Source organism: Tenebrio molitor, chromosome 2 (assembly GCF_963966145.1).
Source record: "Tenebrio molitor chromosome 2, icTenMoli1.1, whole genome shotgun sequence".
NCBI lineage: Eukaryota > Metazoa > Arthropoda > Insecta > Coleoptera > Tenebrionidae > Tenebrio > Tenebrio molitor.
Genome location: NC_091047.1, coordinates 8,079,038 through 8,098,210, shown reverse-complemented (window position 1 = coordinate 8,098,210; position 19,173 = coordinate 8,079,038). Strand labels below are relative to the sequence as shown.

At 34.1% G+C, this 19,173-nt stretch overlaps 1 protein-coding gene and 1 long non-coding RNA gene across 5 annotated transcripts; one reads left to right on the top strand and one right to left on the bottom strand.

The window, feature by feature from the left end:
• Positions 1–1,170: 1,170 nt before the first annotated feature.
• LOC138123256 (uncharacterized) lies at positions 1,171–5,675 on the top strand. 3 transcript variants are annotated; one of them, XR_011156753.1, is made up of 4 exons: positions 1,171–1,249; positions 1,812–2,037; positions 2,102–2,279; positions 5,544–5,675. It is a non-coding gene; the product is annotated as an uncharacterized lncRNA (long non-coding RNA). The 3 variants fall into 3 exon arrangements; XR_011156752.1 differs by having other exon boundaries at positions 2,105–2,366; positions 5,544–5,665; XR_011156751.1 differs by having other exon boundaries at positions 2,102–2,366; positions 5,544–5,665.
• On the bottom strand, positions 5,309–19,008 carry LOC138123254 (trypsin-3). 2 transcript variants are annotated; one of them, XM_069037875.1, is made up of 5 exons: positions 18,663–18,790; positions 18,403–18,597; positions 12,888–13,075; positions 12,695–12,831; positions 5,309–6,412 (listed from the first exon to the last, which is right to left on the bottom strand). In XM_069037875.1, the coding sequence occupies exons 2-5, from the start codon at positions 18,594–18,596 to the stop codon at positions 5,897–5,899; spliced, it is 1,035 nt and encodes a 344-aa protein (XP_068893976.1). In that variant the 5' UTR covers position 18,597; positions 18,663–18,790; the 3' UTR covers positions 5,309–5,896. The 2 variants fall into 2 exon arrangements, with proteins under 2 accessions (XP_068893976.1, XP_068893975.1); XM_069037874.1 differs by having other exon boundaries at positions 5,310–6,412; positions 18,403–18,601; positions 18,663–19,008.
• Between the last annotated feature and the right edge of the window lie 165 nt (positions 19,009–19,173).

Sequence of the window (19,173 nt, the reverse complement as noted above, 5' to 3'; positions counted from 1 at the left end):
CAGGTTACGTAAGGTCTTCTGGGGCGGATGACTGGCGCCTTTCGGGTCGAGGGGCTAACTGGGGCAATGTCTCACTTCCATTTGGAAAAAAACGAAGAACTGGTCGGATGGTGGACGACGTAAGCTGGAGAAATTCGCCAATTTTCACTCGAACGTCCACATTTTTGTGGAAATCGTGCTCCAGATTCCAGGCGAGCATTACCACTTGTTTATTATTGTTAGTACCAGCGATTAATTGAAGGAAATACAAAACTTCAATATGGAAAGTTGCGAACCACGACGCGGTATAATTTACTGTTGTTTTCATCCCACTACCATTGAGAGTAGTAGGTTACAATAAAAAGTGACATCCACGCGATAATCTGAGTCTGATCTGAGCCAGGCTTAAATTTCTTGTGAGCCGAGAACGGAAGAGACCCTCGGGAGCGGGGCGTTCTTCGGGGAGCAAAGTTTGCCAACGATTTGTTTCACTTAAGATGGATTTATTACCTTTGCGTCATTTACGATACTTCCGGTCCGAATTCGATCAGTGTGATACGTACTTCGCTTTCTCTTGACATTCCTTGCACTGACTTAGACCTTTCTTTGGGAAAGTATGTCATTACTCTAACCTTAACCTACAGACTGAACGGCAGGCCTAACGATTATGATCGTCTTCACACCTTGCTCCTATACATTATTTTTTATTATTGTGACCTGTAAACTCCACTTGCAGAAACGGAACTTGCCCCTCGACAACTTGGCACAATGCGAACGCGAGATTAGCGTCGACGATGAAATATCTCACTTTGTACATTTTCTGGTGAGGTTCAAGTTTCGCGGCCTCGCTCGCACAACATACAGAGGATTTTTGGCTGTCTTGATGGCTTTCACGGCTTATTTTTGATGTGGAAACTTGAGAGTTTATGTTTTGAAAATTAAATTTGCACTACGTTAATGGCCCCAAGTTTCCAGATTGTTGTCGATCGTTTGTTTGGAAGTTGATGGCTTAAAATTGCCGGAATTTATGAGCCTTAACAAAATTTGAATTATTTATAGTGGAATGCCCACGTCAAGGGGAAAATGCGGAAAATTTCGATGATAAATTATAAAAGAAAGTCGTAAAGGGATAATGTGAATGGTAAAACCGAAGTTTAGGTGTAATGTTGGTTGCAGCATTTTATATCCGTTGTATTAAAAATAAATGGTGTAAATAACACTTTCGTATTTGTGATGCAGCAGCTTTTATACGAAAAGTGGTTTCATGACGGTAAGACATAAATCCTTTTATGTTTGTTATGTTTCGCACGTCACACATTTGAGAATAATTAAAAAATAACGTTGTTTTCATGTACCAAAATGTACTGAAGAACAAAATTTTGTGACTTTTGAATAATGGTCTCCTGTCAACCAATTACAAGCTAACTCCATTTATATGTAATATCGTTGCCAATTTGCAAAACAAAATAGAGTTGTTGAAAAATTCCTATTTTAACTTATATTGGGTGATTCAAAATGATTGTGGATAAGTATGGCAACTACGTATGAAAATTTATGTGGCAACTGTGTGGGTGGGGTAGAGCTGACATTTTAATGACATTTCATAGGCGTGCATTTGATTTTTTTTATACCATTGCGCATTTAATTGACGATTTTCAAAATTGCGCGACTATGAACTGTCAAAGATATGTCAACTCTATCCTACCTACAGAGTTGGCACATAAATTTTCGTACATAGTTGCCATATTTATCCACAATCATTTAGAATCACCCAATACATACATCAATTCAATTTATTTTTAATTAGTAATAAAATAATGTATTATTTTTAGTAATATCAAGATTGGGACGGGTGATTGATTACGTACGAGTATGTATATTGTTAAAAAAGACATGACCACAAGAAACGTTGAAAGCGACGTGGGCGTTACACTAGGAGAGTCTACATGTTAATACTATGCTAAAAAAGTGGCTAACTCCCTTCAAAATTAAAATACTGAAAAGTGAAGACGACCTGTAAGTTCTTAGATGAGAAGAAATGCATTATCAGTTATCACGGTTCGTTTTTAAAAATGGTTTTGATTATTGAGCATAATACATTTATTGTAATGGCATATTTTAGTAGATTGCCAAATGTAAATGAAACCTAAAAATGAATCAAGAGGTGACATGTTGACAATGACAAGGCGCATCAATTGCTCGGAGATACCAACCCACTAAATTTGCTTCAATCATTTCTAGTCATTTGATATACAGAATGTCCCAGAACTGCTACCCCAGGGAAAAAAGGGAGTATTTGGGTAAATGTGATGATCTGAATTTTAAATGAAAAAAGTCCTATCTCAAGCGATAATCTAGAAAAGACATCAGAGCTGCGCACCGTCAAGGTAGAATGACCGCAATTCTGCTTTTCGCTGATTGTTGCGATATCAATAATTATTTTTGCTGTCCGAGTTTTTAGTAACACCTGAGGACGAGCTTCTGAGATTGGTAAAATTGAAACCTGAGTCTCTTTTGCTGTCGGCACATGCCCGTTTTCTATGGGGTGTTCATTTAAATTTCTCCTCAAAGTTGGCGATTGTGAACGCACCACGGATTACAGATCACCATTGAACTGTACAGGGTATTTCACGAGTGATAATGAGCCCGGCGGAATAGAAAATGCAACACACAATACATCAGGAGGAAAAGCCGGATATTTATCACCTCCATGTCCAGGTTTACGTTCCAATGTATTGTGAATTGCATTTTCTATTCCGCCGTGTATGTACAACGTCAGTATGTAGTTCAATGCAGATTACAGATCAGCACTTTAAATCTAACCTCACTTTTTGCATTGTTTGTGTTTTTACTGTACAGACTGACGAGTGGTGCGTTCACAATCTACTCTTCAACGTCAACTTTGAGGATACACCCGATATAGTCATTTAATATAAAGCAGTCATCTTAACATTATACGTATAATACACATACACAAAAAAGACATGATTGCGGACAAGCAAAAGAAAAGCATCACGTGATTAAAAGAACGAACTGTGAATATTACAAAATGGATTGGATGGTTTGATCAAGTAGGGGTTGTGAAAGTGAGATGTTTTAGAAACATCTGTAACAAGCGGAACCACCGCAGTTCACTTGGTTCTTTCTCTTTCTTGTTGATCTTTGCAGTAGCTTGCGGTACCATCACTACCGAGAGCGGTTTCCTGTGTCCGCATTCAGGACAAATGGTTTTTCTTTAATTTTTGTATTCTATGTCCTTTCAAGATTGAATTTTGTAAAATTACATTAAGTATTTTCAATTAAAAATTGCGGAGGTCTATTACTCCAAACTTGCCCGAGTGATTTCACGGGGATATTCGCGAGGGATTAAATTTAACAGAGGAAACATTTCAAATCTATAGGATGACAGGATTCGTATTTTAAAATTTAATTTAAACATTCCTTTTATTTTTAAAAGCACATTTTATTTACTTTAGTCATTTGTTCGTTAATCAATTTTTACCTTGTTGACAATCAAATACAATTTCACTCAGACGAACACTTCAATTAAAAAATCCACCGAAATAATTCATTAAATTGATTAAAATGAAGTGTATTTAATCGTTTCATTTAAATAACTTTTTCGGTGCGGTCTCTCGGAGAATCTAAATTTTAACCAAAAAAAAAAACAACAAAATAACACAACGTTCGATCAACTGATTTTGCTTTGCTTACAAATCTTTGTTTTGCTTTTTCGCAAAAATATTATCAGAGAGCTCAACTCAAAAGTACCTAATTACTCGAGTGCAACTAACGTTTTGGTTTTGATTGGGCGATTGTGAACACACCAGCACACCACACCAGTGTGCAGAGTAAAAACACAAACAACGAAAAAAGTGAGGTTAGATTTAAACAGCTGATGGGTAATCCATATTCCATAGTGCGTTCACGATCACAATCTATTCAATGTATACAATGTATCAAGAAAACGACACTTTGTCGGTTAATATTAATTATAGATTCCTTCAAATTGTGATGTGAGTTCCAAAAAAAAAGACAAACCTACAATCTCGTTAATAGTCAGTTCTGCTTTTGTGTGTAGTTGCACAACACTGCTGTCAAATTCAACAAAGATTTCCTTTTGAAACATCTTTTTAAATCTATAGTCTATCAAACCATGTCATAGTCGTTCTTGTATTATAAATACAGTGTGGAATAAAATGATTTACATCTAGTTACCTTTGGAATTTTTGCACATGTAAATTTTCCTGTACCGCTCTACTTTTTTTTTTGAAGTACCGAACTATTAGTTCTGTCAATAAATGTCATCAATCGAATTGACAATTGTTACAATTTACTAAATTGAATTAACAAACGTTGGTGGCCACTTTCAACACTAGCTGTGACTTGCTTTTGTTAGCGCCTTTTTAATTTCAATCTCTACTTTGCATTCATATCATCCCTTCGCAATAAATCACATTTGGAATTTTGGAATATTTTGAGGTTAGGCTTTCTTTTTTTTTTGTAGAGCGGCATTTCGTATTTTTACAAGGGTAATGCAAAGGTAACTAGATGTAAATCATTTTATTCCACACTGTATCTCTCTACAAATTAAATTGATACAAGAATTAAAGACTTGTGGGGCCAGTTTATAAAAAGAGAATTAAATTTTAATGCGCGATTAACTCATGAATCCGAAACTTCGATTGACTCAGTATGATCACGTGTTCAGTTAATCTCGCATTTGATTACGATTAACTTAATTTCGCTTCTGTAAAATGGCCCTTAAAGTAATAGTTCTTCATTTTGTAGTGAATGGAATTTATAAAGTATGTATAGTATAATTCAGAATAAGTGGCATCGCGGTAGGCGTTGATTCTCTAAAGTGAGCTTTATGTTATGTCAAAAAATTTAGTAAACATGTGAAACCGTCATTACTTTATTCTGAGGTTATGCGTTACATAATTTTGACATGGTTTCCACCCACAGCAGAGATAACCCCCAGATAAATAATACACTTTTCATAAATGAAACAAGGAAATTCCAAATACTTATAACAAGAAAATAAACACAAAACGATTCCAATGATAATATCAAGGCCAAATTAAAAGCGAAGGTTACCAACAGCATCGAAACTAGGGTATTATTAGCAAGGGTCTTGCTGCCAACGTAAATTTGAATTTCCAACGCCTACCGAGATGCCACTTATTCTGAATTATAATTTATGTAGTATTATTTCAATGTTATCAAAAGATTTAAGGAATGTTGCAAAGGAATGAGCTAAATTCAGATTTATCAGGTAAATAGGCAATATTTTATTAAAAGCATATTTAATGGTAAATTTTTATATTTCTAAATAAATAATGATTTACACTAATAAGTACAATTTTATTTTAATTATTATTATTATATTTTAATTTACTAAGTTTTAGGAAAATTATTGACAGATTGCATCTGTTAATCACATATAATCTCAATCAAGTGTTATAAAATACTAACAATTATCGGAACATAGAGAAGTTAAAATTAATAATTGCCATCATTACAAGAAGCTTTCATTTATGTGTTTTGTATTTGTTTTTTAGAATATATACCCCCAACATTGCCAGACGTCACTTTGTTACAGTTATTGGCATTGTCACAATGCAGCATTATCTACGTAATCCAGCTTTCGTAATTTCCAATGAATAATATTAGCACAGCCCCAACATACAACTGTTAAGTCATCAATCCAAGTATTGTCGAATTGTTATAAATACTGATCCACTAACACTGAATTATGAACGTTTCAGTTTGCGAAAATTTAGTCTGTACAGAGTATCGTTAAATAATCACATCTCACTACAATAGAGAGGCGTCGAAGGCCATCAATCTTTCAGGAATAGTGTCGGACAGGCTGTAACGTCAAAACCCAACAGACGCCCGCCCCCATATTTCATTATAACAACCTAATAACAGATCTGATCCAGTCGGCTGTCACCGGAATTTTATGATATATTCCAGGTTGATGCGGTTCCCCACACCCGAACCCCGCACTGGTGATCCCCACCAGAGTCCACCTCCCGTTCTCCAGCACGATGAGGGGTCCCCCCGAATCCCCCAAGCAGGCGTCGTGCTTGCCCGATTCGTGTCCGGCGCAGACCATCTCCTCGTGCAGCTCCACGGAAATCTGCTTGATTTCGTGCCAAGCCATGCACTCCCTTATGTCCAGGATAGGGACGGTGGCGCTGCGAAGGACGTTCGTCCCCATCAGCTCGTTGGAGGGCTGGATTTTGCCCCAGCCGGCCACGACGGCGGTTCTCCCGGTCAGGATCGTGTCGCTGTCGGGGAGACATATCGGAGAGATGTGGTAGGAATAACCCGCTTCTGTGATTAGTTCTAATAGAGCGAGATCGTATCTGTCCGGCTGGGTCGTCCGAAATTGGAAGTTGGGATGGACGATTCGTCTGCGAACCTGAAAAGTGAAGGCGCCGGTTGGGATATGAGAGGTTACAACGAAGCATAAGCAAGGAACGAGCAATAAACACCTGCCACGTGTGCGGGGGTCCCGGGGGAATGGCAACGGGGTTCATACGAGATGCGAGGGGAATTTATGGAGATTGTTTCTTATACAATAAAGACACTGTCCGCAGTGGCTTGGCTGATCTATACAGTGTGTTTTACTTAGGTCAAAAAACATTAAGGATGAACTGGAGTAACATTGAAAAATGGCGAAAATTGCTTAAAATTGGTACAATAGTCCTTTCATCCATTCTAAATTACTGTGCCAAATTTAAACAAATTTGATCGAGGAATTTTAAAGTTATTACCTTTTAAAATTTCGGGATATTTTACACGTGTTCTATGAGAAATCAAGCAATGGTCGGATAAAAATTGATAAAAAACATAGTTCAAAAAGGCCAATTTTTCTTAAATTTTTCACACATAAAGCATCCATATCGTAGAATTTTCTAATGAATTTACAAAAAAAGTTGGTCGAGGATTTTTCATGTAATCGCTAATTATATGTGGAAAAACACGGTTTTTGAGGTTATGTATCTGTTTTAATTTCAATAAAAGTGAACAAAATGCATATAATTGACGTCGGCATGCAACATTACAGTCATATCGCACGTTTTACTACAGTTACGTTAAGAACTTTAACAGAAATCAATGAAAATTGAAATTCAGTGTGTTTCTGTTTACTTTCACGTACAGTCAAAAGATTGTAAAATCACATGTAAGTAATTATCGAAATATCAAGAAAATAAACACAAAATTTACTTGCAACTCATTACAATTCGTTTCCAAAAATTAAAAACTTTTTTTTCAAATATTGATTTCTCGTAATAAACGTTTCATAGCATTATAAGAATTCCGCAACTTTTTGCTGAGATTGTTACTCCAGTTCATCCTTAACAAACTTTCACAAAAATAATAATGTGTGTTGAAAAAAATGTGTGATCAAGTGGCCTAGTGCTTGGTTATGCTTTTATTTCCGGTAACGTACGCCATATTTCATCAGCTGTCAAATATTTAGCGAAACAAGAAGTGGACTAAAATGAATAGAAAGACCAGAAGCCGTTGGAAGAGTTAAAGAAATAATATAAAATGAATGAATAAACTGAAAAATTCAATTTGTCATTTGTCACAACATATAAAAAAAAAGTTATGTATTTGAAGTATTTGTCAACTAAAAAAACGACCTACGTTTGGAAAGCAGAGAACAAACCATGGCCCGCTTGATACAAATTTATTTTAACATTACGTAGTTACATTGATTTGATTACCTACATTAATAGTAGGTGGTAGAAATTTTTTTAAAAGCTGTAATATGTATTATTCAGTTGAGAGAACCAAATAAATTTGTTATCCTATTTACGCTGATAATAAATCATTTTGGTGGAATTCCAGTTTATTACAACAAATGTAGGGTTATTATGTAGATGTAGGGTTATTATAAATGTTTGTTGCATCGTTGTTACTATGAAATTTTCCACTTACAATGCATAGCATAACAGTACTATCTATACAGGGTGTATTAAAAATGGCCCATAATATTGATGTGAATTTAGTCTTGGACGAATAATTTTTAAATTATTATTATCAAAAATGACGTTAGTGACAATCCTTATTACTTTCTGACTTTACTCAAGTTCGAAAAATCACTAGCTTAGTTGCAATAGCTTCAAAATTTTTGAAAAGCATTTTTTAATATGAAATTACAAATGAACTAATAGACAAAAGGGTAAAATTTTAAATTACTTGTTGAATTATGTGTTATTGATACTATTTCTCTATTACAATCGAAGCAAATTTCCAAGTTTGACAGTTATATAATAACTCTATGAGCAGAGGGTTAACAGTAAATTGGTACTAGAGTTTTTTGCTCGTATTTCAATATAGAATTATGTGATGTAAATATTATGGGCCATTTTTAATACAGCCTGTATAAACTAAAGGAAAGTTGCTGTGATTATTTGGTTGCCTAAAAACAAGGTGCTTCAAGGTAAAATTAAAAAAATTAAAAAAATCATCTCAAAGCAAATTTCGTCTGTTTCATTGATGAAATTTTTATTGCAAATGAGAGAAACCAAAACATTACAGAAACAATATTGTTTTTACTTAAAAGCGGATCGTCTATTTAGACAGTCTGCACTTTTACAGCACGATTTATGATATAGTCAAGTTCTCTTTAACGGATTAAGTAAGAATTAATTCATTAAATTGCAGTTTGCAATTTTATTTGCCGCCTTGAATACTCCACTTACTAAATTAAAATCGTAAAACTAAAACTACCATTCCTTAAATTAAAGTAATGCCTATCTAGTGGTTTAATTAAACATTCTTCTAATTCCTATGTTCTAAAGAGTAGAGAGGCGTTCTGAATCTAAATTATTCTTGGACATTTTCTTTTTCTCTCTTTTTACTCTTGTGTTATCGAACAGATTATGTTACAGTTTGTGTGAATTAATCTACGAATTGACTTTTATTTGACATAACCATCAAGCCACCCTTCCACATTTCACTCGTTTATTTTAATTATTTTAGTTCTTACAACTTTTTGAGAAATGAAATTGAGTGTATCGCTGGCAAAGTCTGCAGTTTTGCGCCAAGTCAAGTCATCCTCGGTATAATGGATTAAATAAAAGTTAATTCATTAAATTGCACTTTTCAACGTGCACTGTCTTAGTCTAAATTGAATATTCCATTTACTAAATTAAAATAATCGAACAAAAGAAGTTGTGAAATTCACATTTTTTAAATTAAAATGTTACCTAGGAGTGTAATAAAAGAAGTACGAGTGCATCATGCATTCTAATTTTCTGTGTTTCCACTCTGCGTCTTGCGAGAACTGCACAAATGTATGTTGCATCTTACAATGACAGCTTGTATGAGTTGAATTACGACTCCTTTTTTATGTAAAAGCTGTTTTTCCATATTTTGCTTGTCTACTTAAAATACTATTTTATTTCTTGTATATCTTTGACAAATAAAGTTAATACCTAGAAAGTTAACGTTAATTTGTTTTCATCTTAACTAAATATACTCCATCCATTTATTATAAATTAGCCGAACATTAAAAAAATCTAATATTTCTAAGAACTGCTCGTAGTTCGATTTAAAAATGAAATTTTCTCATGTATAAATTTTAGTGAAATATCATAATAAATTATTGTTGATTAAGAAAGCGTATTATGGCACATTGTATATATTGTGGCAGTTCTGTGAATTAATCTACGACTCAACTTTCGTTTGTCAACACCAACCAACCACTCTCTTTCACATTTAACTTTATTATTTTATTTGTATTAGTTTTCGTAAATTTGAGACGATTTTTTGTAGAAATTACAGATTTGTTAAAATGGGTCGTAATAAATAATTTAAAAGTGCTTAGGGTTAACAACTTAAATAATGATTTCTACTTTTATTGATAGCGTGTTTTAACTAGTTGCACGATCACGACCACCTCGCAGATGATGCCAATAAATATCAGTTAGAATTTTTGCTTTTACTATAATAATTGGCAATTACTTTCATGGTGTTTACGACTCAAGATTGTACCTCTCCCACCGGAACGAGTAGTTAGATTCAACTATCTTTAACCAAAGCGAATTCTTAAATAATTACCGATATTCTAACTACCAGATCAATTAAATAATCTTTATGTACTATCATTAACATGTCAAACTTATGACATTCATTACCGAACTACTAACATTCTTGTACTTTTGTAGTGATTTTGCTGATAACAATGTTGCGTCGCTGCATTTCCTACAATCTCAATTTCCGAGGATATACTTTCTGGACGACGAAAATAATTAATAATAATAGATAAAACATTGTAGAGGTCTTGCATTTTCTCATGGGCTATGAGTCATATCTGCGCAAACGACAACTGTGGGTCTCAAGTAGGCGCTACAAACCAACCAGAAAACATCGTCATTCGTTACGTTATTGTCGTCTCTCTTTCTCGTCTATTTGCACGTAAAGTAGTCGACGTTTTCAGTTTTTATTTAGAGATTTTTCACTGGTTTAGCGTTCCGATTTCGCGCAGATATTTCGAAGGTTACAGCCCATGAGATAATTCAACACCTCTACGATATTCGTATCGTAACTTCATATTACGGTACTCGATAGGTTGTGAATGTCATATCGTAAAATGACAGGTTAAGATACTCATTTCGTAAGTGACTATTATTTACCTATTTTTGTTATTTTTATATTAATATACAGGGTGTTTCTGAAATACGTGTGTTAATTTTAACCAGTGAAAGAACTCGCCAATTTATGAAACTTTTCTCTATAACATTTTATAAAATTCGTAAAAGTATTTCAAGATTTTTTGCCCCACAATTTTTACCAAACGAGTCGTTTTGTGTGATTAACTAGTTTGTATTCTTTGTAACCATGAGAATCTAAATTTTGATGATTTATTTTTTCTATAACAATGGAACTTTTTAACAAAGCTCTGTTTCTATCACAACAGAAAATTTTCGCCCTTACCCATAGGCGGGTATACATTTTGATGGTTAATTTATTCCAAATTTTAAATCCATTTGTATTGCTTTTTCGTAAAAATGTTAAAATGTTAAAATTTATATGTAATTCCTTTAATACGAGTAGAACTCACAAAATCTAAAGATTTGGAAGTTTCAAAGAGAAAACTTTTGCTAAAACTGTTTTAATTCATATAGCATAACGTAACATCATTACACCAAGTTAGTTCCCACTTTGAATAAAGTTTTCTAATTTTCTAAAATGAGCTCAATATAATGTAAAGATGACTTTTACTCGACACTTTAAACTTGATCATGTACGAAATGGTTCAAGGCAAAGATTTGGGAAAATGTAATTTCTGTTAATTGTTTTAAAAATATTCTCATCATGTTTGGTAGTTGAAATTACAGGTTTCAACCGGTTCTTAAATGTAAATGCCACATTTAATAATATAGACAACATACCTATTTACATTTTCAATTATTCAAACAATTTACTTATAAATTGTGAAAAGACTGTACTCTATTCCAGAAAAAAAGCTTTAAGCTGCGTAGTGCCATATTCTTACCTTGCCTACATTTAATTTTTTCCAATCTTTTAAAAGTTCTTAAAAAAAAAACTAATACACAATTCCCAGAACAATTATTACAAATCTACCTTTAGAAAAAAAATTTCAAGTAACGTCTGGGCTGAAAGAGAGTGAAAAATTGGTAATAGATCACGGAAAACATATATGTAACTAGATAAACATCTCTAAAGTTGATTTTTTGTAACAAGTGTGGTAAAATATGGGAAGTTAAGTGAAGACATAAACTTAAAATTTGAATGTGGTAGCACGCTTGCAAGGAGTTTATTTCAGAATGTCTTTATCTCTGGCTGAAAAAAAAACTGATAAAGCTGTATGCAGATATCTGCATGCATTATGTACATGCATTCATACCGCCAACTTTCTACATTGAGAAAATAACAATTTCTGTCGCTGCGCTGCAAGAAATATTATAGGTATGTTGTTTTCAACGCTGCTAAGACATGTAATAAAATGTCATAAAAATCCATCACGCTCTTTTATTATAATCCTGAATCGACTTAGACAACTTTCAGCGGAACTGTACCAAACAAGGAAATAAAACTTTTCCAGAATAATTTTCCCAACATCCCCAATTTCGATCCTACCTTGCTTTTATTCCTCGTCCAAAAATATTCAACACATTCGCGTTTAATTTTAGGTGTTAGTAAAGCTTAAATTTAATTAACCACCGTAACCCCTAAACGAATTAACTTTGTTTAACAGCTTGATTAAAATTCGGTAGAAACATCAACGGAACTGTAACAATAAATACCTGGATCGTTAATTAAAATCAAACAATTAGAATTTCAATTACGATGGAAAGTAACAGTTACCCCGACTGTTATTGGAAGAATTATTAAGTGAAGGTGAAAAACAAAAACGTTTTTGAGATTATATTGTGTGCTTGCTAAAGATTAGTGCTTGAACTTTGGGAGTTCCACTAATGAAGCGGTTGGTGCGTCAGAAGATAAAAAAAAAAGTCCTGACTGTGCTACAGTGACGTCAGTCCTCCGAACTTGATCCGATCCTTTGACAAAGTTAGCGCTCCTCCCAACTACATTTGTAATTTTAATGCGACAAAAGAACTAACGGATCCGGTCCTAATTTCTCCCGAGCCTGCACAATAGACAACTCATTCCCCACAAACAATTTGTTTGTGTGTTTTAGAAGTTATGAATAATACTCTACCCTGTGTAATTCAGCCGGTTCTAATTCCTTTACTTTGCCCGTGTCCTGTGTGTCCAACTCGCCTAAATAAACCAGCGTGTCCTTAAGCCTGGCCGTAATAATGCAATGAGCGGCTGTGGCTACGAATTTGCGGGAAACTGAAAGCAGAAATCCGATTAAAATTGCATTATTGATAAAATCGAAACGGTCTCACCGAGGACCCCGCCACACTGATACGTGGCTATTTTTATGAAAGCCTGCCAGGGGAACTGCGCAAATTTCGCCTCATCACCTCCAATTATGCGTTTCATTAATATCCTGTCGGCGGATAATCCGCAGTCCTCGCCGAAGTCGTCGATGCGCTTCTGCAGGACGGGCGGAACGGAAGTGTCCTCTCTGATCCTGTCGCGCAAATTCAAAAATAATGCCAAATTAAACAGCGAGTGAGGGAAAAATGGTGCGTCGATATTGATTTCTTCGGGGATTTCGTTCATAATTCAACGACAGCGGTTGAAGAAGGTTTCGGATTTAGCTCTCGTGATGAATAAATGAGTTTTTACAAGGGACGGTGTTTAGGTTTTGACAAAAACTTCTTGCCAGAATTTCATTACACAAACCGCAAGAGAATTAATTGAAACGGCTTTGATTAAATTTTACGTAATAAGTAATAACTAAGTACTACAAACTAGTGGGATTTACTTCCAAGTCAAGAAAAAGATTATGAAGTAGAGACACCAATCAGATTTTCAGGAAGACATATCTTCTTATTGTAGATATGTTTAAACAAATTGTGCCGAGTGGGGTTGTTAAAAGCTCACAAAAAGTAAAAAGTTTATTTTGTGTTGGATCAAAAGGATTAGCAATGAGAACTATGTGGAAAATATTCATGTGTAGAGGAGTTGGAAAAATGAAGAATCCATCTTGTTTGGAGTACATATATGTTTTACTGGAGCAAAGACATATTTTTTAGACAATTTATTAAAAAATAACAAACAGAATTTGTTAAAAAGCATTCTTGACTAAATTTTTATTTAGACACTTATTATGTATTGCAGATTTAAAAGAAAGTGCGAGGATTTGAATTTTAAATGAGCCAATGAATTGTCCTGTAAGTTCTTCGACAGAAAAATGTGAAAAAAATTTAAGGAAAGAATGTTTATTGAGTTAGGTTCTACATAGCAATACAATAAATAATAATGAAATTCTTAAAAAAAAACATAAATGAAAGAGAATAAATATGTTGTACATAGAACTAAATTATTTTTTTCTTAAATAAGTATCGGGTGTTTCTTTAAATTTCTCCTCAAAGTTATCGTTGAAGAGTCGATTGTGAACGCACCACACATTACGGATCATCTCACTTTTTGCGTTGTTTGTGTTTTTATTCTGCAGACTGACGTGTGGTGCGTTCGCAATAGATTTTTCAACGCCAACTTTGAGAAGAAATTTAAATGAACACCCGCTGGAATATAACAAAGTACATAATCGAATTCGACGTAAAGTATATAAGGAGAGGAAGGACCTCTTACCCTGAATTTGACCAAAATGTTCAAAATATAAATAAACAAATATAATACATACAATGAGGGACATGGAATCCTGGGCAGTCTGTTATTGTCATTTCAAAAAGTGTCAATGTAAATGCACCTTTACCGTCATTATGATTGATATTTTCAAAAAAACTGTCAAATTAACTTAAGCTTGGTTATGACTAGTTAAGGTATGGTTTAGAAATTTTGACAACTGAATGACACATCTGCCCAGTTTTCCGTGTCCCCAATAGTACATATATTAATAATCGCGCAACAAAAATAGAAAAAAAAAATGTTTTTGGGATGCAGGGGAAGTAGAGTTAGGAAAAAAATTGCTTCAGTTTCTGTCATTAATTTCTGGGAAAAAAATTCCGATAGGTTAATTTGCATAATTAAATGATCATCTTTTGGCATAAATTACAAATTTCTATACCACCCAGTGGCGGCGCAATGAGGAGCGGCAACTAAAAATCTTAAATAGCAGTAGAGGTCAAATGTTATGTTTTTTGAAAGGTGTCGACCGAAAACCAAACGGTATTCAAATTTGTTGAAGACATCCCGAATAACTTCGCTCTTCAGTTTTCGATGTTATCAGATGATTTCTCTTTGTGATTGTAACTACGGAATTAAAAAATATTTGTGCTATTGGAAAGAAGATGAAATGAGCTTTCAAAAAATATAACATTTGACCCCTGTTAAGTATAATTTATGCTAAAAGACCAATTAAAAATATCGATTGACCTCTCCCAGGATTTTTGTTAGAAATCAAGAACATACATTTAAGGAAATTTGTTCTTGACTTTAGGCTTATACTGTATTCTTTTGAGTTTGAATGTCTTTGAAAAACAAAATTTTCACTTTATTCTGAAACCGAGAATTTCAGGCAGAAGTTGTTTGAAAACATGTTAGAAATTATTCATGAATTAAGGTCACCTTAAATATACATAATAGGTAAATACGAGCAAAGTACGACGAGATACATTTTCAGCAAAGACAAAAATGGAGAATCTGGAGTATTTGGTTGAATTAAATGAGAAACTTGAATCAAATGAAGAACTTATTTATGGACATTTCGGGGCCAAGCAAAATGAGAAGAATTTATTATTTTCATTTCTTATTAAAAAAAAAAAGTTTGTTAAAGCTGTAAAAGTATTCGACCGAATTAGAAAGTTTCACATCGAAATGTAAATAAAAAGGAAATTCGTTCAAAATCTTCATATTTAATAAGAGCTGCCTCAGAAAAGTATCTTATGTATACTCATAAAGAAACTTATTGCATTCTACATCAAAATGTAAAAAAATCTTCTTAGAGCTTACGAATGTAAGAAAACTAAATAAAGAGAGTGTAATAGAGGTAAATTGTTGCAGAAATTGCCGGATATATTATAAATTCCTAAATAAACAGAAACCAGCAAAACAATGGAAACCGACGTAACTAAGTATAAAGTGATCATTGTTTAGTTATCAAACGACAAAACGTTAGAATTCCTCTATTGTACAATAACATAAAGTTTCACTATACTATTCAACAAGGTTTATGTTATTTAGAGTTTGTTTCTGATGTTTTAATTTTATAAAGTACGAATTATCAAAAGAAAAGTATTATTATTGACTTGGTTGGTAATAGTATATTATTTAACGAGTTCGTGTGTAAATTGGGCTCGTGGGCCTTTAAAACGCTCGTTTCACTCACGTTTTAAACTGGCCCACTCATGCCATAAAGAGCCTAGTTTACACAAAGTTTTTTGTTCGACGAGCCTCATAAAGGCTCCAAATCGCTTAAAATCTTTAAAATTATCTTGACGTTTCGTTTTGACAAGTTGTGACATGTATCAAAATCCGTTCACATAGGAGAAAATTCTCAAATTTTGACAGTGTCAAACAAAAAAATATTTCAAGTTGTTTTAACAATACAGTTCAAAAGATTATCAACTTGATGATTGTAGCTTTTAGCTGTGAAGTTTAAATACACTGATAAAAAAAAACTTGTTTCTAGGGTTTTTGATAAGTTTAATGTCGAATCTCTGTTGATGTTTATAAATTTTAGGTAAGCTGTCAAGTTGTCAACATGCTCTAATTACAACTGTCAATTTACACTTTAACAATTGACGATTTTCAACGCCTTCCCAGTCCAGGATTTCATTTAAACTTCCGATGTATAGGGTGTTCATTTAAATTTCTCCTCAAAGTTGGGGTTGAAGAGTCAATTGTTAACGCACCACAGATTACAGATCACGGATCAGCTGTTTAAATCTAACCTCGCTTTTTGCGTTGTTTGTTCTTACTCTGCAGACTGACGAGTGGTACGTTTAACAAACGACTCTTCAACTCCAACTTTAACGATAAATTTAAATGAACATCCGATATATGGTAAATTCATTTTTTTAATGACGAAAATAAATAAACATTAGACAGTTGGCAAAGATTTAAATTGTCATATTATTGTGGCTGCCGTAATGAATGAATTTCCAAAACGGAGTAGAGCATCAATAAGCAATAAGTAGCACATTTTAAAGGCTTTCCACAAAATAAAAGTAATGAAAAAGTACAAAACTGTAGAAGCAAATGACGTGACCCATAACCTAACTTTTTAAAAGTCCAAATTCGCGCTAAAGAGGTGTGTCCACAATACAAAAGTTACTAAATTTAGTAACTCTGGGTCGTTACTACAAAAATGAATTTACTAAGTATATACAAATATCGAGCGATCAAATTAATTTGTAATCGAGTCATCTATGAATCCGAAATCATATGTCGTTACTTTAACTGCACTCTCCAATATAAACAGCGTGAAACATAAGTTAGGTCCGAGGTTAGGTCTTAACAGTTGACATTTGATGGAACATTATCAAAATTTTTGAAAACCAAATCAATTTAAAAAAAGTCTTTAAAATGACGTAACTTTTAAGCATATCAATCGCAAACGACATACGGATTCAAAATCATGGATGACTCGATTAAAAATTAATTTCATCGCTCGATATAAGCTTGGAACAGTTTTAAATGCCAAACATGGAAAACATCCTTTACTTTCGCGTTTGCGAGCAAGAACCAATCATGTCAGGAGAGCTTGTTTTATAAATAAATCCCTTGACATATAGGAGTAAAAAAATATGGATTTTCTTTTTATATTACATTTTTTAAGAAATAAATATTTATTAAAATTAAAAATATCGTTACAGCAAAAGTTTAAGACTGTAATACAAAGAAGAACTCAATTTGAAATGTAAATAACATTCTTGCCGGAACCTCACTTCTCAGTCTTCTTTAGGAATTTAACTCAATAAAAATAAATTAAATTTCCTACCACAGTTTGCCTTTGCGTTTAATTTCCAATGTAAAGAAAAATCTTGCACAAGCGTCACTAAGAATCTCAGTTTATACAGGGTGTTTCTGAAATAGGTGCATTAATTTTAACTGGTAATAGAACTCGTTAAACGGAACAACTTTTCTATTTACCATTTTGCCAAAAAACGATGTTTAATTCCAAAAAAAAATTGGAGAGATTTTTCACTAAAATAGCTCTACGCCACTAAATACTGCAATGGCTAATTGAGATAAGCGCTAATATGACAAAAACGTCAATTTTCATCCAGAAAACGTGTTTTAACGCCGAAATCGAAATTCAAACAAATCTACCCGTATAGCAAAAAATCCACTTCATAAGAATCTGGTTGTTTCACGTTTATAGGTAGCTTAGTTTTTGAGATATGAACGGTTTTAGGAAAACCTTTCCTACTTTTTTAAGCCATTACGCAACGTTTTTCGCCAAAATGGCAGAGAGAAAAGTTATTCCTTTTGATGAGTTCTATTACTAGTTAAAATTAATGCACTTATTTCAGAAACATCCTGTATAAAATGAAGCTCGAACAGCACAGTTTCCAATAAGTATTTTCAGAAAATGAATAAACTCGAAATTGTTATCGAAGCTTTAATGCTAATTGTGGATTTTTATGTCATTGTAAAAGCGCTCCAGACCGTAAAACCAATTGGAACAAGTTACGAGAAATTATGGTAACAACATCTGCTTAAGTTGTTAAAATATTCAGAGGAGAAAAATCTATCAACTGGAAGGTATTACCTACATTCGTCTGGTTTCCACGACTATTTTCTATTTTTTATAAGAATACGGTTTGTTGTGTCTAGAATTCAATCCGAGCTCAATTGATCTGTTCACACTCTCCACCTGAAACTTACTGAGGCCTAGCCAGCTCGTTCTTCCTGTTGATACTCTTTTTGGCGGTAACGCAGCACGCCACAATCCAGGGACTGGCGCCGCATCCTTCCTGACTCGACCCTCCAACCAGCCAACAGGCAAAAGACAACGTGCAAGAGTGCAAAATTCCCTTTCGTTCGCACTTCGGCGGGTACCCCAGCAGCGTCACAAACATTCTACCTGAAAAACCCCCATGAAAGCTTCCAAACTGTCAACTTCCACCTTTCCCCCGCAGACTCACCAGTAAAAGCGGCGCTCTTTTCAAAACCGACGAGACCCTCTTCTCTCGCGTGCTCGCGACTGTCCTTCCAGAACGCGAAGAAGGCCATAACGTGGACGTGACAAAGCAACAACAGGAAGATGGTGCGCATCTCTCACTCATTTTTAATTTTTACCGCACTGGTTTTAACACTGCCGCGAATTAATTGATTGTCAAGACATTTCTGTAAAAATGAGCCGAGGCATTGCCGACGAGAACGCACAGACTTAACTGTGTAACAGTAAACCAGGGTAACGGCACTGGTCCGAAAGTGGCCTACATTATGTTATAGAGCCGCTTAAGAATAATCGCCTTGAAGAACTGGAAGTGGTGAAATGACGAGTAAGCAAAAATCGATTGGGAAACGCGCCGATTTGTTTATTTGCAGAGGGTCAACGGCACCGAAGAACAAAAATCTCGCCTGCAAGACCCAGCGCTAACGGCTCCATCGGCCGGAAACGCCGCAAAAAATCCAACCGGTGAGACAACGTTT

What these genes read in the sequence shown, in the direction of transcription:
- LOC138123254 (XM_069037874.1), bottom strand. Translation starts at nt 18,792, where the DNA reads ATGCGCACCATCTTCCTGTTGTTGCTTTGTCACGTCCACGTTATGGCC. An exon ending in TCAGTGTGGCGGGGTCCTCG is followed by an intron (nt 12,832 to 12,887) that starts GTGAGACCGTTT and finishes TTCTGCTTTCAG; the next exon opens with TTTCCCGCAAATTCGTAGCC. An exon ending in AACCGGCTGAATTACACAGG is followed by an intron (nt 6,413 to 12,694) that starts GTAGAGTATTAT and finishes TTCACTTTTCAG; the next exon opens with GTTCGCAGACGAATCGTCCA.